This window comes from Heloderma suspectum, chromosome 4 (assembly GCF_057233095.1).
Source record: "Heloderma suspectum isolate Gila_16-S chromosome 4, 16-S_ref, whole genome shotgun sequence".
NCBI classification, from domain to species: Eukaryota; Metazoa; Chordata; class Lepidosauria; order Squamata; family Helodermatidae; genus Heloderma; species Heloderma suspectum.
The window spans coordinates 205254634-205275383 of record NC_139461.1 but is presented as its reverse complement, the minus strand read 5'-3'; the positions used below and the strand labels follow the sequence as shown (position 1 = coordinate 205275383).

At 42.7% G+C, this 20750-nt stretch overlaps 1 protein-coding gene across 1 annotated transcript in view; it reads right to left on the bottom strand.

Annotated features, from left to right (window-relative positions):
• TTLL7 (tubulin tyrosine ligase like 7) overlaps positions 1 to 20750 on the bottom strand; it is a 93933-nt gene that overhangs the window by 60534 nt on the left and 12649 nt on the right. The window contains exons 2-7 of the mRNA XM_084848228.1: positions 19015 to 19192; positions 18233 to 18364; positions 16627 to 16748; positions 11739 to 11806; positions 6509 to 6667; positions 4360 to 4576 (exon numbers count right to left, since the gene is read on the bottom strand). Coding sequence (XP_084704354.1) covers positions 4360 to 4576; positions 6509 to 6667; positions 11739 to 11806; positions 16627 to 16748; positions 18233 to 18364; positions 19015 to 19039 — 723 coding nt within the window. The 5' untranslated portion in view covers positions 19040 to 19192. The remainder of the gene's footprint in view (positions 1 to 4359; positions 4577 to 6508; positions 6668 to 11738; positions 11807 to 16626; positions 16749 to 18232; positions 18365 to 19014; positions 19193 to 20750) is intronic.

The following is a 20750-nucleotide window of genomic DNA, read 5'->3' as shown; positions in this document are numbered from 1 at the left end:
TAATTACAGAACTAGGACAAGTACAAAGGGAACCAAAATGACCACGGAGCTAGAGCAGCTCCCCCATACAAGGAAGGTGCACAAGCTTCAGGGTGTTTTAGTTTAGAAAAAGGGTGAGTAAGGGTGGGATGTATAGAGGTGTAGCAAATGAAGCATAGTGTGGAGAAAGTTGATCGTTCTCCCTCTCTCATAATACTAGAATGCAAGATCATCCCATGAAGCTGAATGGTGGGAACTTCAGGACAGATAAAAGGACTTCTTTACACAATATATAGTTAAGCTACAGAATTCACTACCACAAGATGTAGTGATGGCCACCAATTTCGATGGCTTTAAAACGGGGTTGGACAAATTCATGGAGGAGAAGGCTATCAATGGCTACTAGTCCAGATGGCTCTATGCTGCCTTCACAAACAGAGGTGGTATCCCTATGTACACTAGTTGAAGGGGAACAGAATTGGATAGGCATTATTGTAACCACGTCCTGCTTGTGAGCTTCTCATCTCTGGTTGCATCTCTGGTTGGCCACTGAGGGAAGGAGGATGCTTGACTAGACAGGCCTTTGATCTGATCCAAAAGGGCTCTTCTTAATTTCTTATTATTTGAATTTATTGCACTAATCCCAAAAGCATAGCATGACTTGACTAGTTTAACTATGACTTTAAGAATCTGGTATTATTTGTTTGTTCGTTTGCTTGCTTGCTCGTTTGCTTGCGTTTGTTTGTTTAAAAAAATTCTTGGCTGCCTTTCAGGGCAGAAGCCCTCCCAAGGCATCTCACTGCAATAAAATACATAAAAACAGTTAAAATATTGCAAGTGATAAAACATTATCACAATAAAATAGCGATAAAAGACACAATAAAAGCCGACAATGAAACCAACAACAGCAGCAAGAATAGCAATCATATTAAGAACATAAGAAGAGCCCTGCTGGATCAGACCAAGGGTCCATCTAGTCCAGCATTCTGTTCACACAGTGGCCAACCAGCTGTTGACCAGGAACCTACAAGCAGGGCATGAGCACAACAGCACCCTCCCAGCCATGTTCCCCAGCAACTGGTGTACATAGGCTCACTGCCTCTGGTACTGAAGGTAGCACATAGCCATCGAGACTAGTAGCCATTGATAGCCTTTTCCTCCAGGAATTTGTCCAACCCCCTTTTAAAGCCATCCAAATTGGTGGCCATCACTACATCCTGTGATAGTGAATTCCATAGTTTAACTATGCACTGTGTGAAGAAGGCCACAGTAAAATAATATGTTTTCAAGGCCTACTTAAAAGCCTGTAATGACAGAGCATGGTGGACCTCCAATGGCAACTTGTTCCAAAGGTGTGGGGCCACTGCACAGAAGGCCCTCTCACGTGTGGTCACCCACCTATCTGCTTTCACGTATGGGCAGATGAGAACGGTCTCTCTTTCTGATCTTAAAGTGCAGCCTGGCTGATGATTATAGGAGGATAGAAGACTTATGTGATAAACATCTTTACCCTAATCCAGGAAAAAGCATGTATTTTGGAAGTCAGCAATGCATGAAAGGAACCTACCTGCTGCCTTCAAGTAAAGCAGATGTTTTAGGTGGATTAGAGCCTAAATTTGTTGTATGCTTTTATAGGACCATGTAAACAGTAATTGCGTAAAAGATGCGTGTGCACAGCAAATAAAACAGAATGGCTACATTCCATTATTACAGGTGTCCTCTAGAGATAAAGGAAAAGAGTTGGGGAGGTCCAGAGAAGAGATATTTTTTTTTTATATCTTTGACAGATTCAAATCTCAGCTCAGTAATGCACAGGAAAGCCAATATTTCTCAGACCAACTCCCTCCCATCTTTAGAACAGGGACTGTGATCATGTGTACCTGGAGTCTCCAATACAGTGCCCAGGGGGCACCAATGTGCCTGCAGAGGTCGTTCTTGGAGGTCGCACTTGGCACCCGCCAAGCTCCCTGCCTCTCCTGATTTTTATTTTATTTCCAAGGATTTTCTTGAATAAACTATTTTTTAAAGACTGGGCGGATGGCATGCTGGAAAGCAAAGTGTTGCTCTCCAGTGACATCATTATTCAGGTTGAAAGCAAGTGGTGTGTGTGTGTGTGTGTGTTGGAGCTCAGTTCCTACCTCCACCTTGCCCTTGCATTCCTGGGCCAATTCCTTTTCCTTTAGTCTCACCAGTGTTTTGGGACTGGTCATCCCCACCACGGCAGCGATATTATGAATAAGCCCCACCCCATGGCAGCCATTTTTGAGAGTGCCCACAACACTCTGTCATAATTCCAAAGGTGTCCACTGACCCAAGAGGGTTGGGAACCTTGATGAATACATCATTTTGCAGGCATATAAGCTGCATATTATCAGGCATGATCTAATGGCACATGATACAGCCATCTTGCTGAAGCTAAGGAGATCTGGATCTGGTCAGGACCTGAATGGGAGACCACCTGGGAACTCAATGAATGCTACCCTGAGTTCCATGATGGAAGAATTGTGAGATATAAATGTACCAAATGAAACAGAAAGAGATAGTAATGTAAACAAAATAGAATTAATTCAGAGTTGCTGCAAGTTTAAAAGTTCCTGAAGCACAATCATTCAAAAACTTTGTCAAAAAGTGCCTATGCTGATTCAAATGAGGGGTCCATATAGTCTGCACTGTGCTTTCAATAGTGATCACTCAGACACCCCTGGAAACCTCACAAACAGAGCAAGATAGTATTAGCCATTCCCTCTTTGCCCCAAGATCTGGTAATCAGAAGTATACAGTCTCTTTTGTTCCATTCATTCTAGTTTCTGGACAAAATTCTCAGGATTATTCTCCCCATCTTGATTGCACAGGAAGAGGAGTTGTAACTCGAGGTAGGAAAGTTTGCAACGATAAACAACAAAAGCTGTGACCTAAGTCGTCAGCAATGGTTGGGGACTAAAACATCTACTGCAGTTATGGACTAAAACAAAGCCATCACAACCGCACAAAAAATGGAACGACTTGAAATAATTTATGGGTGCATAAGTGTATGGAGCCCATGGAATAAACACTTTGGAAGTCTTTTCAAAGATTTGTTGCCTATTTTCCATTCTCTTCCATACATCTCCATGTTGGTTTGCTAGGATCTGGCCTTCCTCTTTCCCTCCAGCCCTAATGTGTGGCGTTATTGTCAGGTCCCTTCTCCAGTTTTTAGCTTTCCAGTCCAGTAGGGAGCCAGGCTTAGGCCCACTGATGGAAATGTGCCTGTGACTTTTCCATCTGAAATGGGCATTCAGGTCTTCACTTCCTCCATGTAGGTCATCTCTTTAAGAATATATATATATATATATATATATATATATATATATATATTATCAGTTCAGAGAGATTAGCAAGTTAAATGAAGCTCAAAGAAATAAACACGTTATAGAGCAAGAAGAGCAGGGAGCCCTATTGGGTAGAACGCCCTTCCCAAAGAGGCTCATCTGGCACCCAAGTTGTGCTCTTTTCAGTGCCAGGTGAACCCCTTCTTACTTTCCCTAGCATTTGAGTCTTTCAGTTTCTGTTGTTTTTAAATCTGTTACTGTAATTTTAGATCTTTACCCTGCTGCTGATTTTCTATTTAGGTTTTATATGGTCACTTTAAACTTTCAAAGTGTTATATCATGTATTATCATGTGCTAAGAAAGTGTGGGGTGCATGTTAAAGCCCCCTAACCCCCACACTAGGGTCCAGATCTGGGTTGAGTCCCCTGTGCTTACTTTTGGGTGGGCGGGGGGAGCTTGGCTTCTAGCAAGGGATGATCAAAATATGTCCCCCACGCTTTCTTTTGAGTAAAGAAAAAAAGGCACAGCTGCTACCTATGTCTTTAAAGCAATGTGTAGTCTGACCCTAAATCTCCAGGGGAGCATAAAGTGGTCTCCCATCTTCAGAACTTCCACCAACACATGGATAGCAGGAGGCTGGGTTGGTAGGGCCCCATCAGAAGGGATGGGGCCTGTATCACAGAAGCTCATTCCCCCGCTCCATGCGACGTTAATCATATGATCTTTAGTGCCCAGCTAGGACTACAGTATGTTCGGAGACTGTATCCCATCAAGACGAAGTTATACTCGCTGAGCTTCCAACACTGGGAGGCAAATGTAGACTAAAATTGCAATGGATGCAACTAGTACTGTGCATTGTCTTCATTCGAAATGTCAATCCTTTCCTCTCAAAGGGAAAATACAACTCAACAGCAATTAGAAACAAAGGCAAATACAGCCAAACCAAAGACAACTGTCTTTCAATAAATAAGTCACCTTTCCTCTCCTACAATAGAGAGACTTGCTTAGTACCTATCTAAACAGTTTTGTGCTCTACTATGAAGTATTTTGTTTGACCTTAACATCAACTTACCAGATTTGATTCATTGGGGGGATGATACTTCTCTGTGCCCATTCTCACTAGCCCATCGTGATATAAAAATATTTTTAATGGATCACAAGAAGTCACCAGAATGTACACTCTTAAATCAAATTTGTAGCCTTCCATAAGAAAGGGCTTGTCAAGGTATTCCTGGACTATAAGGTGTTCTTGAGAATGCAGCTTCTCTGCATTTCTTGTAAGAGAGATCCTGGTTAAAAGCACAAAGCTAAATTAAAAACACTGAAAAGTGAGCAAACCCTCAGAAATGCATTTTCTGTTCTGACTAATCATTTAGGGCAGTATCCAACACTGCCACCGCACATTCTGCTATGCAAGTGGGGTGGAGCGCTAGCGCGATAAGAAGCTCGCGCTTCCTAAAACAATCCCAGAAATGCTTGTTTCCAGAACGGGGCAGATCAGCAGAGCACCCTTCTGGGAGCCCTTTCTGGCTGCTCTAGGAACCACTGGCTTCCCGCTGGGCTAATGGTGGGACCCGCTAATGCACAGGCAGTGTTAGATACTGCCCAATATCTAGATCATAACAATACAGAGATCGAGGTTTCCAATTCACTTAACTCAGGCCTAATCAAACTTTATTCCCCTAGACCACCCTTCCCCAACAAGGTGCCCTCCGGGTGTTTTGGACCACAGCTCCCATCAGTCCCAGCCAACATGGCCAATGGTCAGGAATGCTGGGAGTTGTAGTCTAGCATACCTGGAGGACACCAAGTTTGGGAAGACTGCCCTGCACCATATACAGCATGTCAACAATATTTATGCAGAGCCTAGCGTTTAAATAAAGCCTCTGCTTTTGAGGCCAGGCTTTATGATAAAGCAATGTAAAATGTTCTCAAGCATATCCAGAGCTAAGGGTGCAATCCTATGCATACTTAGCCAGAAAAAATGTCCTACAACTCCCAGCATTCCCTAGTCAGCCATACTGGATGGGGAATGCAGGGAGTTGCAGGACTTTTTTCTGTCTAAACATGCATAGGATTGTGCTCTTGAGGTCCTATGGCAATCCCTCCATATATGGCTGCACTGTCACCACAGAAACATAGGAAACTGCCTTATACTGAGAGCCAGTGTGGTGTAGTGGCTAAAGTGCTGGACTGGGAGTCGGGAGATCTGGGTTCTAGTCCCCACTCAGTCATGAAAGCTCACTGGGTGACTTTGGGCCAGTGACAGACTCTCAGCCCAGCCTACCCCACAGGGTTGTTGTTGTGAGGATAAAATGGAGAGGAGGAGAATTATGTACGCTGCCTTGGGTTCCTTAAGGAGGAAAAAGGGCGGGATATAAATGTGATAGATAGATAGATAGATAGATAGATAGATAGATAGATAGATAGATAGATAGATATACTGAGTCAGACCCTGGGTCCATCTAGCCCAGTACTGTCGACACTGACTGGCAGCAGCTCTCCAGAGTTTCAGGCAGGAGTCTATCCTGCCCTACCTGGAGATGCTGTGGATTAAACCTGGGACCTTCTGTGTGCAAAGCAGGTGCTCTGCCACTGAACCACAGCTCCTCCCCATGGGAGACCATATCCTTCAGGTGCTGGCAACAGTGCCAACTGATGGCAGCAAAAGGATTTAAATCAGCTTTTTAACTCACCTGATGTTTCCCTATGATATATCGAACTGTTCTGTTGTGGATGCCATTCGTTATGTTTCTAGTGCCTACACATATTTACCCAAAACAATCCTCATGCAGCAAACTGTTAAAGCTGTATTTAATGCAGCCATGCTTAAAACAAGAACAAGTGATGTCATTTTACCATTTCAGTTCCGGCGTTAAAAAAAATAATCATTTACCATTGATAAGCCTGTGCAAACTACATTAACTATGCTAGATACTTGTATAAGATAAACCATTGAAAAATATGCAGACCCAAGTTAATGCATCACCCCCTGTAGAGAAAGAAAACAAATCCCCTCCACTAGCTGGAAGTCAGTGTTTGTCACCATTTTACTGTGATAAGAACAGCATAGTTAACATCACTGGTATTACTGAATTTGTTGGTCATCTTTCTACAGAAAAGTAAAAGCCACACTTAATGTAATTCACAGTAATTCAAACAGCAAAAAAACCCACAAAAATTAAGGGACCCACACGGAGTCTTCTTCATATCGCACATACCCATGCCCCATTGCACCATTAGCTGGTTTAACTATGAACGTTTTCTGCCTGCGTTTCCTCTTGAGTTCTTTTACGTAGTTCTGGAATTGTGTATACTCTGCTGGGAAGATCCACGTTCGAGGAATAAAGCTATATTCCTGAGGCTGAGATTTGATCATTCTGAAAAACAATGTTAAAAATCAGCGTAATAGATTTTTCATGCTTTTAAGCCTGCTACATTTCAGTGCCTGGGACTAACAGGCTAGGCCTCTAACAAAGCAATCCTAGACAAGTTTACTCAGAAGTAAGTCCCACTGAGTTCAATGAAACTCACCTCCAAGTAAGTGTGCACAGGACTGCAGCATAAATGCTCCACTGGAGCCAAGGCCACCAACGTGAACAGGGTGTGCACCAAAATGATTTAAAAATCAACCTGTGATCATCACAAAACATTAACTGACATAACAGAGCACATGCATACTTCACAATGGTAGGATTACAAAAGAGCAAAATAATATATATATTTACAGAGGCGTAGCCATCTGTTTTGTCTGTTACAACAAAAACAACCAAGAGTCTTGTGGCACCGTAAAGACTAACACATTTATTTTGGCATAAGCTTTTGCGGATACTGTCCATTTACCATTTCTACTTACCATTATCAGATTATGCATCTGATGAAGTGGACAGTGTCCACAACAGCTTATGCCAAAATAAATGTGTTAGTCTTTACGGTGCCACAAGACTCTTCGTTGTTTATGATTTATATTGGCATGCATAGTTTTTTCTCTTTATTAGTTCAAATGATGTTTTTCATTCCCTGAATCTTCCTCCAACAACTCACAGGGAAACCTTAACAAACAGAATTTATTTGTAGCATTACATTCTTTACTCTTTCATTTACACAGGACGGTGGGATAGAAAGAGACAAGAACACATTTGAGTCAATAGTCTTTCATTCCATGCCATGGAACTTTCAGACATAAACCAGCATCTTGATATGCCTGAAGTCTGAGGTATTAAAGCACAATCCTATGCATGTTTAGACAGAAAAAAGTACTATAACTCCAGAATGGCTGGATGGGATATGCTGGGAATTGTAGGACTTATTTCTCTCTACATATGCACAAGATTACTCCCTAAAAGCAACGTTAGTGCCGGGGAACATTAACAGACACAAATGTAGTGTCCCCATATACCCCTGTGCAAGAAGTACAAAGCAAACAAAAGCCTAAAAGCTTTGATGATATGGAATTAATTCAGCAACAACATTACACAGAACTCTTACCATGGTGGGGTGGGGATGTTTATGCTTCTAATTGCCCATCTTGGTTACAGAAGTTGCAAAAACTGCCAAGCGCATCTGTAAAACCGGGATGGGAGCCAAGATCCTCAAGGTCTTGGTACAATACACAGCCTGTTACAAAAGCCAATAGCTAATTGTGCAACAGAACACTTAAAAAAAATTAAAGAAAATAAGAATTGCCACTGCAGTTTTTATCATTGGGCTTAGGGTCATTATAGCCTAAAGATGACGACACTCAATATATTATTGCCAAGCTATCATACAAAAAATTCTATTACTGACTTATTTAATAGCTCAGCAACTTACATCTTTGTGATATTCTTAACTCCATAGGAAAGTTGCAAGTGCATCCTATTCCATTCAAAGACAGGGGTAGTTCATATACTTATGCCCATCCCTTGATCTCTCATTATTTGAGGGCTCAAGGTCAAATTGCACATTATGTTAGGGCACAATCCTATGCATATTAAGACAGAAAAAAGCCCTACAATTCCCAGCATGCCCCAACCAGCCATGTTGTCTAGGGCATGCTGGGAGTTGTAGGACTTTTTCCTATCTAAATATGCATAGGATTGCATCATTAATTTTGTAACATGTAGCTGAGGCTTATCTCTTATTTTACTCTAGAGTAAGTGTGTGCAACTCCAGTTTGGATTGGGACCACTGTGCATCAGGAGAGCAGGATTAAATCTTTCCCCACCACACACAGTTTGTTTCCTGAAATCACACACACACACACACATACACACACACACACAAGCAGGGGTTAAAAAAAGAGGGGGAACCCCTCCCCGGACGCAAATGGAGACTTTTGACTTTTTTTAAGCCTTGCACAGAGGGGAGGATTTCAGGATGTAGTGTGTAGTTTGACCCTCACATGCTGACTGCCTGGAGTGTCTTCACTGAAAAGTATTGCATTTGAGGTGACACAAAAACTCTTGCCAGTTGTCTATGATCCGTGCTGGCTTTCACAGACGCTAGTCATCAAGCGATGGAACACGCTCCTAGGAACTGGACTAAAGGCTCGGCTTTGTATGCTCCAAAGTATACTACCTAACAGAGTAGGCCAGGGGTAGGCACCCTGATGCCCTCCAGATGTTTCGCATTAGCCAATGGTCATGGATTATGGGAGTGGTAGACTACACCAACATCTGCATGATGGCTGTTTTTCTACAGGGCTCAGAGGTGCTGGTCCTGTTTGCTGCTCAGTAATCCACAAGACACAACTGGGGGAGGGGGATCTCATGAGAAGTAAATGTTGCATAATCTCCATTCTATACGACACTTTCAACTTTCCCCAGGCACTCCCCTTCTATTACAGAACTAATGTATCAATTAAGCTCTCCTACCAGCATGCCCACCTACAGCCCAAGACATTCGATGCTCAGACCACTTTTGCAAGCCCCTTTAAAATGAAAATTAATAGCACTTATGCCAGAGAATGTTCTCCATGCCCCACACCCTGGCTTGTCGTGAAATGAAATTGCCAATCTGAACCTTTCACTCTCATTTTCTGGACAGAGTTTAAGGGAAGGACACGCCTCCACTTGAGACTACCACACTCTTCAGAGAAGGGCTACACTTTTCTGAAACAAAGAAAGCACAGTAGGAGCACATATTTAAAAGGAAAAGGAAAACCTGATGACCATAATTTTAGCCCTAACCAACAGGCCATGGCCATTAAATATAAAAAGCATTTTAAATGTTTTTCTTGGCTTTGGGCCTATATACAACTTTGATTCAGCACTCCTACTGGGCCAGGACTCAGTGGAGCTCATACTTTGGATGCAGGAAGTCCCAGGTTCAATCCTGGCATCTTCAGGTAGGGCTGGGAAAAAGCCCTGCCTGAAACCTTGGGAGAGCTGCTGCCAGTCTCACTATATAGCAGCTTCCTCCTGTTCCTACTGGTGCTGCGTCTTTTCTTACACTGCTGTCTTAGCCGCCACATGAGCCTTGGCAGACCTTACGAAGAGTACTCACAAATACAACACAGATGGGAAAAACAAGTGAGCCTTTGGAGAGAGCTATTCTAAGGTCTTGCAGATTAGATTGCGTGCCCCCTGGCAATGGCAGACTCTTTGCAAAAGGCAAACAAATCATAGTCGGTACCAGAGACATAAACATTGACTGCAACAGATTATGACAGTTCAGGCGCATCTATTGCCTTATTTTGTTACAGCTTTCAATTGCCCGTCAGAACATATTAACTTTTTAAGGTAAAGGGGGACGGGAAGGTAGCTATGACAATATGGGGCAAGATGGCTGGTTGCCAAATCCAATTTTCTCAGTTGGTGTTCTCAAGACACATTGCCAGCATGTCACTCTTCCCTTTTTCAGTCATAAAGTTGCCTCTGGACATCATCATCAGGACAAAGGAAGAGTGGAAATTTGTTTCTCCACTTCTACAATATGTTCACTTGAAAATAACTTTCAACAATGCTTTTAATTTAATTTTTTCTGCTCTCTCTGGTTCTATGAAATCAGCCTTTTGTAGAAAAGGTTAACCGCTCACTCCTAAGCTACCCCGCTCCTGCCTAAATGCTTTCAGTTTCTGTGCTATACTGTCTCTCTCCCACTTACCACCTAAAACACGGGTTTATGCTAGATGTTCCAAGGGCAGTTTAATAAGGCCCCAAGGGCCTCAACACAACAGGGCCCCTAGCCAGAATAACTCTACATTGCTCTCTTTTATATAGGCTACTTATGGAAAGAACGGGCTACTCAATTTCTTGAGTGGCGTAATAAGGACATCTTATTACAGCATAATACAAGTCGCATTGGGTATTAATAAAAGGGGGGGAAATATACTTGGGTTGTTAATTCAAGAGGGAGAGAAACTATATAATGTTCTGACCATGGAAAGAGCTTCAACTGTAGCCGCCACCCCCTCACCTATCATTTAAGACCCAGGGAGGGGGCACAGTTCAGCGGCAGAGTGCATGCTTTGCATGCAGAAGGTCCTAGGTTCAATCCCCAGCAGCTCCAGACAGGGCAAAGGAAGAATCTTGCCTGAAACCCTGGAGAGCGACTGCGAGTCAGTGTTGACAATATTGGGCTAGACAGACCAATGGTTTGACTCAGAATAAGGCGGCTTCCTGTGTTTCACGCAAAGGGAAACTATATAAATAGTGGGCCAAATAGGTATATAGAAATAATCTGAGAGCTCAGCATGGGGCTCCCAGGGGAGACAGGGTATCACTGGATCATGTCTGGCACAGCAAGGACATGTCTGATGAGCAAGGTCAGGTTAGGCAGGGCAGGTTCCTAACAGGCAAGGCAAGGCAGGGTCCGTCAGGAGCTTTGATCGATCAGTGGCTGAAGCTCACCACAATGAGCAGTTGTCTCAGCAACATCCAGAGGCCTTATGAAGATTGGTCGGTCTGGACCTGCTGTTAACTCTGCCCCCTCTGAGGAGCTGTCTGCTTCTTAAAGAACCACTGACTGATTCTGCAGCCACTACCTCCCATGGTGTACAGGCAGTGAGGCCTGCATTGGAGGGGTGTCATATGAGTCTGAGGAGCCTGGTAAAGCCACATCTTCTGGCCTGGAGGGCCCTGGAGTAGTGGATGAAGCCTTCTTCCCCTCTGAGTCCTCTGAGCCAGAGGAGGGCCACATGAAAGCATGAAGGCAACAGCACTTCACCATGGTTGTTCCCCCCACCACAATCAAATAGTACCTATTATACCCCATCAAATGGTACCTACTGCTGCCTCTGAATCTAGAAGTTCCATATAGCCATCATGATGAATAGCTATTGATAGATCCATCCTCCATGGTCATTTGGAAGGGCCACCAGAGACTGCATAAAATTCAAGAGCTAGAACTGATCCACAGCCCACCAGTTGTCTATTCTGGTCTACATCAATAGACCAGAATGCAGCTTCTTAACCTGCATTCTAACCTATATTTCTCCATTGTTTATAAAAAAAATTAAAAGCAAATTACTTGGTCATGTTTCTTGCTAAGAAATCTTTTCTACAGATCTCACCCATTCCTGGAAAATGGTTGATTCTCTGTGGGGGGGAAAGAAAGGGAAATACATACATTAGAGAGGGGATTTGAGGCACAATATGTATTTTAAACTTGTAATTAGATCAGTAGCTACAAGTACAAGACAATATGTTTAATTATGCTAGGTATCCCCTGAAAATCTACTAGAAAGCACTGACCTGTAATTTTTTACAATTATAATCATTCTAAGGGCTTCTCAGTCTTTACTTCACTTGGCATTGCAATAATCACACACAGAGGGTTATTGGTATTCTCCTTCTACAGAAAGCAGTATGAGGATGAGAAGGAGATTTGCTCAAGGCACCACAATGAGTTCATGGCCATGCAAGAATATGGACCTAAATCTTCCAGCCCCCTTCCAAACACACTATCCATTGCGGACCACATTGGCTGTCTGTACATCACCATTAACTAAGTTCTGGGCAATCAGATATTCTTTTAGAAAAAGTGAAAAAACAATATTGCAACAAGATAACCCAAAAAAAGATGAGGAAAAGTCTTGTGGACAGTGGACAAGCACAGGAGGTAAAGAGACAGTTGATACACTACTCTTCAGCTGGATATACCTGAGTAAACTGATCATTTGGGACTTAGTGATGGACATAGTGAGTAATGGCTGATAGCTTATTGCAACAGTTTTCAGCTTAGAAAAGATATATAAGCAGATCTGTATTAAGAGAAGATTTGTATTTCAATGAAGATCATCAAGAACCATCATGCCAACTCGTTCACTGTACGTAACTGATTCAAGGAAGCCTGAAAGTGCTTTCGCATATTACTTGCTTGCAAGAGAACAGGAAGCAATAATGCTGTGCTTCCTCTTTTGATGAACCTGGTGTAGCATTAATAAAGGGAAGCTGGGCAGGGGGTACAAACACCAGAAGAAGAGTCATTGTGCATTCTCCCTTTTCAAGCATTACACTGACACACATATGTAAACAGGAAACACAACTTTTACATCCTGTTCTCCTGTAAGAAAGTATTGTGTGAAAGCATTCTGAAAAAAGGCATAATTCAATATTTAGATATTTTTCAAAGTTTGAGAAGTACAGCAACGTTATCAGGAGACCATGGAGAAGGAGCAAGTATATGCTTCCCTTGTTGTTGTTCAGTCATTAAGTCGTGTCCGACTCTTCATGACTCCATGGACCATAGCACGGCAGGCCTTCCTGTCTTCGCACTCTCTCCCAGAGTGTGCTCAAGTTCATATTCATCGCATCGGTGATGCTATCTAGCCATCTCATCCTCTGCCGTCCCCTTCTCCTTTTGCCTTCGATCTTTCCCAGCATCAGAGTCTTTTCCAATGACTTTTGTCTTCGCATTAGGTGGCCAAAATATTTGAGCTTCAGCTTCAGTATCTGTCCTTCCAATGAGCACTCAGGGTTGATTTCCTTTAGGATTGACTGATTTGACCTCATTGCAGTGCAGGGGACTCGTAAGAGTCTTCTCCAGCACCACAGTTCGAAAGCATCAATTCTTCGGCACTCAGCCTTCCTTATAGTCCAGCTCTCACAGGCATACGTCGCTACTGGAAAAATCATAGCTTTGATTATACGGACCTTTGTCGGAAAGGTGATGTCTCTGCTTCTTACTATGCTGTCTAGATTTGCCATAGCTTTCCTCCCAAGGAGCAAGTGTCTTTTAATTTCATGGCTACAGTCACCGTCTGCAGTGATCTTGGAGCCCAAGAAAATAAAATCTGTCACTGCTTCCATTTCTTCCCCTTCTTTATGCCAGGAAGTGATGGGGCCAGATGCCATGATCTTCGTTTTTTTAATGTTGAGTTTCAAACCAGCTTTTGCACTCTCCACTTTCACCCTCAACAAGAGGCTCAACAAGAGGCTCAACAAGAGGCCTCTTCGCTTTCTGCCATTAGGGTGGTATCGTCTGCGAATCTGAGGTTGTTGATAATTCTCCTGGCAATCTTAATTCCGACCTGTGATTCATCCAACCCAGCGTTTCTCATGATGTACTCTGCATATAAATTAAATAAGCAGGGCGACAATATACAGCCTTGTCGTACTCCTTTCCCAATTTTGAACCAATCGGTTGTTCCATGTCTGGTTCTTACTGTTGCTTCTTGACCCTCCTACAGGTTTCTCAGGAGACAGGTAAGGTGGCCCAGTATTCCCATCTCTTTCAGAATTTGCCACAGTTTGTTGTGATCCACACACTCAAAGGCTTTAGCGTAGTCAATGAAGCAGAAATAGATGTTTATCTGGAATTTTTTTGCTTTCTCCATGATCCAGCGAATGTTGGCGATTTGCTCTCTAGTTCCTCTGCCTCTTGGAAACCCAGCTTGTACTTCCGATAGTTCTCGGTTCACATACTGCTGAAGCCTAGCTTGTAGGATTTTGAGCATAACCTTGCTGGCATGTGAAATGAGCGCAATTGTACGGTAGTTTGAACACTCTTTGGCATTACCCTTCTTTGGAATTGGAATGTAAACTGACCTTTTCCAGTCTTGTGGCTACTGCTGAGTGTTCCAAATTTGTTGGCATATTGAGTGCAGCACTTTAACAGCATCATCTTTTAGGATCTTAAATAGCTCAGCTGGAATACTGTCATCTCTGCTAGCTTTGTTGTTAGTAATGCTTCCTAAGGCCCACTTGACTTGGCTCTCTAGGATGTCCGGCTCAAGTTCAGTGACCACACTATCATGGCTATCAGGGACATTAAGATCTTTCCTGTATAGTTCTTTTGTGTATTCTTTCCACCTCTCCTTAATCTCATCTGCTTCTGTTAGGTCCCTGCCTTCTTTGTCCTTTATCATGCCCGTCTTTGCACAAAACGTTCCCTTGATATCTCCGATTTTCTTGAAGAGATCTCTAGTCTTTCCCATTCTATTGCTTTCCCTGATTTCTTTGCATTGTCCATTTAAGAAGGCCTTCTTGTCTCTCCTTGTTATTCTCTGGAACTCTGTATTCAGTTGGATATATCTTCCCCTTTCTCCCTTGCTTTTCACTTCCCTTCTTTCCTCAGCTACTTATAAAGCCTCCTCAGACAGCCACTTGGCTTTCTTGCATTTCTTTTTCTTTGGGATGGATTTCGTTGCTGCCTCCTGAACAATGTTACGGACCTCCGTCCATAGTTCCTCAGGCACTCTGTCTATCAGGTCTAATCCCTGAAATCTATTCCTCACCTCCACTGTACATTCATAAGGGATATGATTGAGGTCATACCTGAATGGTTTAGTGGTTTTCCCTACGTTCTTCAATTTAAGCTGAAATTTTGCAGCAAGAAGCTCATGATCTGAGCCACAGTCAGCTGCAGGTCTTGTTTTTACTGACTGTATAGAGCTTCTCCATCTTTGGCTGCAAAGTACATAATCAATCTGATTTCGATATTGACCATCTGGTGATGTCCATGTGTAGAGTTGCCTCTTGTGCTGTTGGAAAAGAGTGTTTGCTATGATCAGTGTGTTCTCTTGGCAAAACTCTATTAGCTTTTGTCCTGCTTCATTTTGTACACCAAGGCCATGCTTGCCTGTTATCCCGGTGATTTCTTGACTTCCTACTTTAGCATTCCAATCCCCTATGATGAACAGGACATCTTTTTTTGGTGTTAGTTCTAGAAGGTATTGTGGGTCTTCATAGAACCGATCAAGCTTAGCTTCTTCGGCATCAGTGGTTGGGGCATAGGCTTGAATTACTGTGATGTTGAATGGTTTGCCTTGGATTCATACTGAGATCATTCTATCATTTTTAAGATTGTACCCCAGTACTGCTTTTCCCACCCTTTTGTTGACTATGAGTGCTACTCCATTTCTTCTAAGGGATTCTTGCCCACAATAGTAGATGTGATGGTCACCTGAATTAAATTCGCCCATGCTTGTCCATTTGAGTTCGCTGATTCCCAAGATGTCGATGTTCAATCTTGCCATCTCATGTTTGACCACCTCCAGCTTACCTTGATTCATTGATCTTACATTCCAGGTTCCTAAACAATATTGTTCTTTACAGCATCGGACTTTCTTTTCACCACCAGACACACCCACAGTTGAGTGTCCTTTCGGCTTTGGCCCATCCGCTTCACACTTTCTGGCGCTACTTGGAAATACCCTCTGCTCTTCCCCAGTAGTATATTGGACACCTTCTGACCTGAGGGGCTCATCTTCCGGCGTCATCTCTTTTAGCATTGTGATATGTTCCATGGGGTTTTTTTGGCAAGAATACTGGAGTGGGTTGCCATTTCCTTCTCCAGTGGGCCACATTTTGTCAGAACTCTCCGCCATGACCTGTCCGTCTTGGGTGGCCCTGCACGGCATAACTTATGGCTTCACTAAATTATGCAAGCCCCTTCGCCACAACAAGGCAGTGATCCATGAAGGGGATATGCTTCCCTACCCCAAAATAAATATTTAATTAGAATAACTTATCAATTTTGATTTCTAGACTTCACCTACATGAGACTTATTGAATCACAGAGCTGGATGTTTTATCAATCCAAAAACCCTAAACCCAAGATCTTCTACAAAACATTCTAACAGTTGACTCATGTCACACTGGTTGTAATACATCACCAGAACAGGACAGGCATGTCACACAGATAGATGTATCAGTATTTTGATTAAACACCTAAAATCTAGTAAGATTTACTAGACAGAGTAAATCCAAAAGCCATCCCTGTCCACAATCAAAATAGTTTGCTTGTGATGAACTAAAGGCCTGAGAAGATAGATTTCTCAGGCAACGTGAACAAAGAAATCTACATTTTAGTACCTAAAGTGCTTCTGAAGTGCTATTTAAAGTGCTTCTGAAGTTCTATTTCATTTACCATCTCAACCAAATTGCCCCAGGCTACCCAGCTTTCTCTTGTTTACCTGGTAGTTCCGGAGTTCTGCAATCTTTTCCTGCTGCACAGCACAATCACTCCAGATGAGATTTGCAGTCTCATCATCATCACGAGTCTTCACATAACCCATCTCTTCTATTACTACACGTACTACGAGAAAGAAACAGGTACATGATTGCAACACAATTGAACTAGATTTCTGGCTTCCAGAAAAAGAGCATGGATTTGCATGGCTTGGTCACATGGCAGGCTTTTATTAAGATTACTCATGTTGTTCAGCTCACAAGATTTAACTTTGCAAATGTTATTCTGCGTACTGCATGCTTATAATAGCCGTGTCATAGCGCTGGGAGCAAATGCTAGGCTGCTAAAAAAAAAACCTGATAACAGTGTCTAGCTCAACCAAAAATGGTTCAGGAATAACGTTTCGATCTCAAATGGATCTCTGACTTGAGATCTGCAGCAACATGTTGACTATGAAATGACCCATCAAGCATGACAAGGTTCACTTTATATGCAACGATGATTTCCAACTAAATGTAAATAACCAAATGGGAGTGCATTGAAATGCATGCAGAGATCGATAAGAGGGTCTCTACATCAGCCTTCCCCAAACTGCCGCCCTCTAGATGTGTTGGGCTACAACTCCTATAATCCCCAGCCAGCATGATTATTTGCCGTGCTGGTTGGGGAGGATTAGCGTTGACATCCAACACATCTAAAGGGCACCAGGTTGCTCACCTGGCTCTTCTGAATTGCACTATTTTAGCAGGGAGTAATCAGCCATTCCTCTACCCATTCCAGTAGAAATATCAACACAAGGGGAGAAGTCACAGCTACAGATGAGCAAAGGAAAAAATATTGAGAGGAGGGCAGATAATATCCCAACAAGGGACAAATCAATATCTGTCCCTGAATGGGTGATGCTTGAGACTTATGATGATGCAAAAGGGAAATCAGAAAACCCAGTCACATTTCACTCTGCATGAAAATCTTTCATAGAAAAGCCTCCTGGAGACTTGCTGTATGACTTCTCAAGATAATGACGTTCCTACTCTGAATGGAAATTATGGGGACATAATTCTAGTGACAGCAGAGATTATAGCACTCTTGTCATAAACCCCCAAAACTAAGAGCTAATTTCCTGCAACTGAACTCAAGGCAAAATGTCAGACTCCAGATTAGTAAAAAGAAAATAAAAAGTTCTCTCTGCTCTTTTGTAAGTCATGTGCAAAATTAATGTGAACTGGGTAAATACGATGAGCTTAATGCACTGTGAGTAGTCCTTTTAAATGTTGGATGCCAGAATGATTTAATAGAGGCCACTTAGCACACACAGTCCAGCAAATGTGCAAGCTTTTGAAGAAGCAAGGCTAAGATTTTAAGCAGCTATCATCAACCCAGCACAAATCAACAACAGCTTGGCATTCAAAGACTGGCTTCCAAGCTCAAGTGCAGCTATATTCAAAACATCTAGATGCACCATTCCCATAGCAATGGGGATTTAGGTGTAGCCCTATAATACTTTGCCCTGTAAGCTTTTTTGACTATGTAACTTTCTTTTTCTCCATCCAATTTCCCATATTCTTATTACTTAATTAATTGTAAGGCAAGGAGAATATATAGCTTGCTACCAATCTCATATTTTGTGCCGGCAACATTCGCAGTGATGGCTCCATGCTTCTTCTTCTCTCTGACTTTTCTCCTTATTGTGCTTTGGAAAGACAGGTCTGCGCTCAGTGTCAAAGAAGAGGTCCCTTGGTTATCTGTTTAAAAAATAATAATAATCACATGCTAGATCACCACCACGATGTGCTCACAAGCAAACTACAGAAGTGAACTGAACACATGGAGAATCATAGAATCATAGAATAGTAGGGTTGGAAGGGGCCTACAAGGCCATCAAGTCCAACCCCCTGCTCAATGCAAGAATCCAAGTCAGGGAAACCACTTTCCCTCATAGTTTTAGGACACGTAACAGAAACACATAAAGAGATACCGTTCTCTTAAAAGACTGATCATACAACTATGATTTAGTCTTTTAGGATGTTGAGATATTACAGGCAGACTGGAACAGCTTATAGCCCACTCTTCCTCAGTCTTAGCAATATCTCACATTACAATGGAGCGGTGGAGCCATGTGGTTCCTCTCACTGTGCAAACATGTGACATGGAGCATATGCATGTACGTTAGTAAGCACATAAATCCAATTCCTGTAACTCCATAATCCCCCCCCCTTTTCTTTAGATGAAGTATGCATTATGTCACACATAAGGACATACGCATAACAGGAGTGCTCATGCAGGGTCACTGCCCAATCATGGGCATGGTACTGCCAGAATTTCGAATGTTGGAGCTGTCCCTCAAATGCTGAATAAAACCAAGATCGGAAGCCTCTGTAACAAGGCAGCCTACCTCCCTCATTAGGCAAGGATGGCATTGTCACTGGGATGCTGCAATAGGAGAGCCCAAATCCTGTCGCGCACACTCAGGAAACCTAAAAGGTCTCGAAGCCAATCCTCCAAAAGCTCTTGTCATACCATGTCAGTTCAAGACTGTGGAGAGACCCAGTTCCAAAAAAAGAAACAGGTGCCTGTATTTAAATAGAAATATGTACCAATTATGAAGAATTACTTACATGGTAAATTGCAAGGTTAGGAAGCAGTTGTTACACTACTTCTTGGTATTCAGCTGGATACAAAAACTCTATTTTTTAATAAAAAGGGCTTAGGATCAGATAAAGGTGCAAATCAGATAAAGTGGCTTGATCAGAAGAAGGGAACCTTTGGATATAACCCATAAACTTCAAGGTGTACATTCCCAAAACATGTTCCAGTGCTTGTTACCTTATTGCATTAAAAAAAATTACCTGCCAGAAAAGTCATGCAGAAGAAATAATCCAATTATATAAAACCCAAATCCTGTATTTTGAATAAATTTAAAATGGCATGCAAATACACTATAGATGTGCTTGCAAAATTAGGGAAAAAGCTGTTACCTTATCTATCTGTAAATATCCATTTATAATAAAAGGCCACAAATACCACATGGAATGAAATCATGCATATCAAACTGTGATTCAAATGTTCCTTACATTTTTCCTAAGAAAATTCACCAGCAGATGTGTGCCTTTGGAATCCAGTGGTTCCACCTTCCATCCTGAAATGACATCTGCTTTGGGCCATATTCTACCTTTTATTTCCTAAGGTAAGCCATTGCAAGTTGTTTTCTATGTCTAAAACTAAGGCCACCATCCCATGGAATACTCCCTGGGCACTTGTAAGCCTTCAAACTGGGAGGCTTACGAGTATCCAGTGCAGAGCGAGAGGTGCCTCACGCTCTGCATTTTAGCTGGACAAGCAATTTCACACACCAAGCGGAGGCTTTGGGAATGGGGAGGGAAGGAGGCTGGAGTGGCCATAGGATTTCTTGGATGGCTGCCACCCCGGTCTCCTCCCCTCCCCTGGGAATGCTCCTTTGCCTCCGTGCTCCATTTTCCAAGCATGGAGAGGTAGCTGGCACAGTTCTTTCTGTGCCAACTGAGAAGGGGAGAGGGTGGGGAGCACGATTTCCTGGCTACAAGCTTGGAGTCAGCAAACCAAAATATCCTATGTCCCCTAGACATTATGGAGGGGACATAGGATTGCTCTCCCCATGTGGGGAAAGTGTATATTTTAAAGACGATATGGACACAGCCAAATTTCTCTTGGATTCTCCAAAAACAAACCACCCTGTGCTGTTCATGGAAGTTAAAACATCCTTCCATCATTGCAGTTTTAAATACAAGCATAGCTTTCAAGAGTGCCCCTGGGAGTCAATGTTAGGTAGAAAATGACCCCTGTATCCCATTGTCTTCAATATCTAAAATAAATACTTGCCTTACATTAATTCATCTGGGAAATTACAGATTGGCTATGCACTCTTCCCCTTCCCCTGGACTTACCTCTTTCCCCCAGCCCCTGATCATTTGCTGTTTTCTTGGCTTTTGTGTAGTTTTTTCCCCACTCTAAAAGGTTGAAATGCCTCTCCTAAGGCTTAGGTAATAAGGCATTCAGAGCTTTAAGCTAAACTGTACTGGTATCTTCCCCCAACCCCCATTTGCCTTCAGCCCTGCCCACCACTGGAATGCCCCCCCCCCAGCTTCTCGGAAA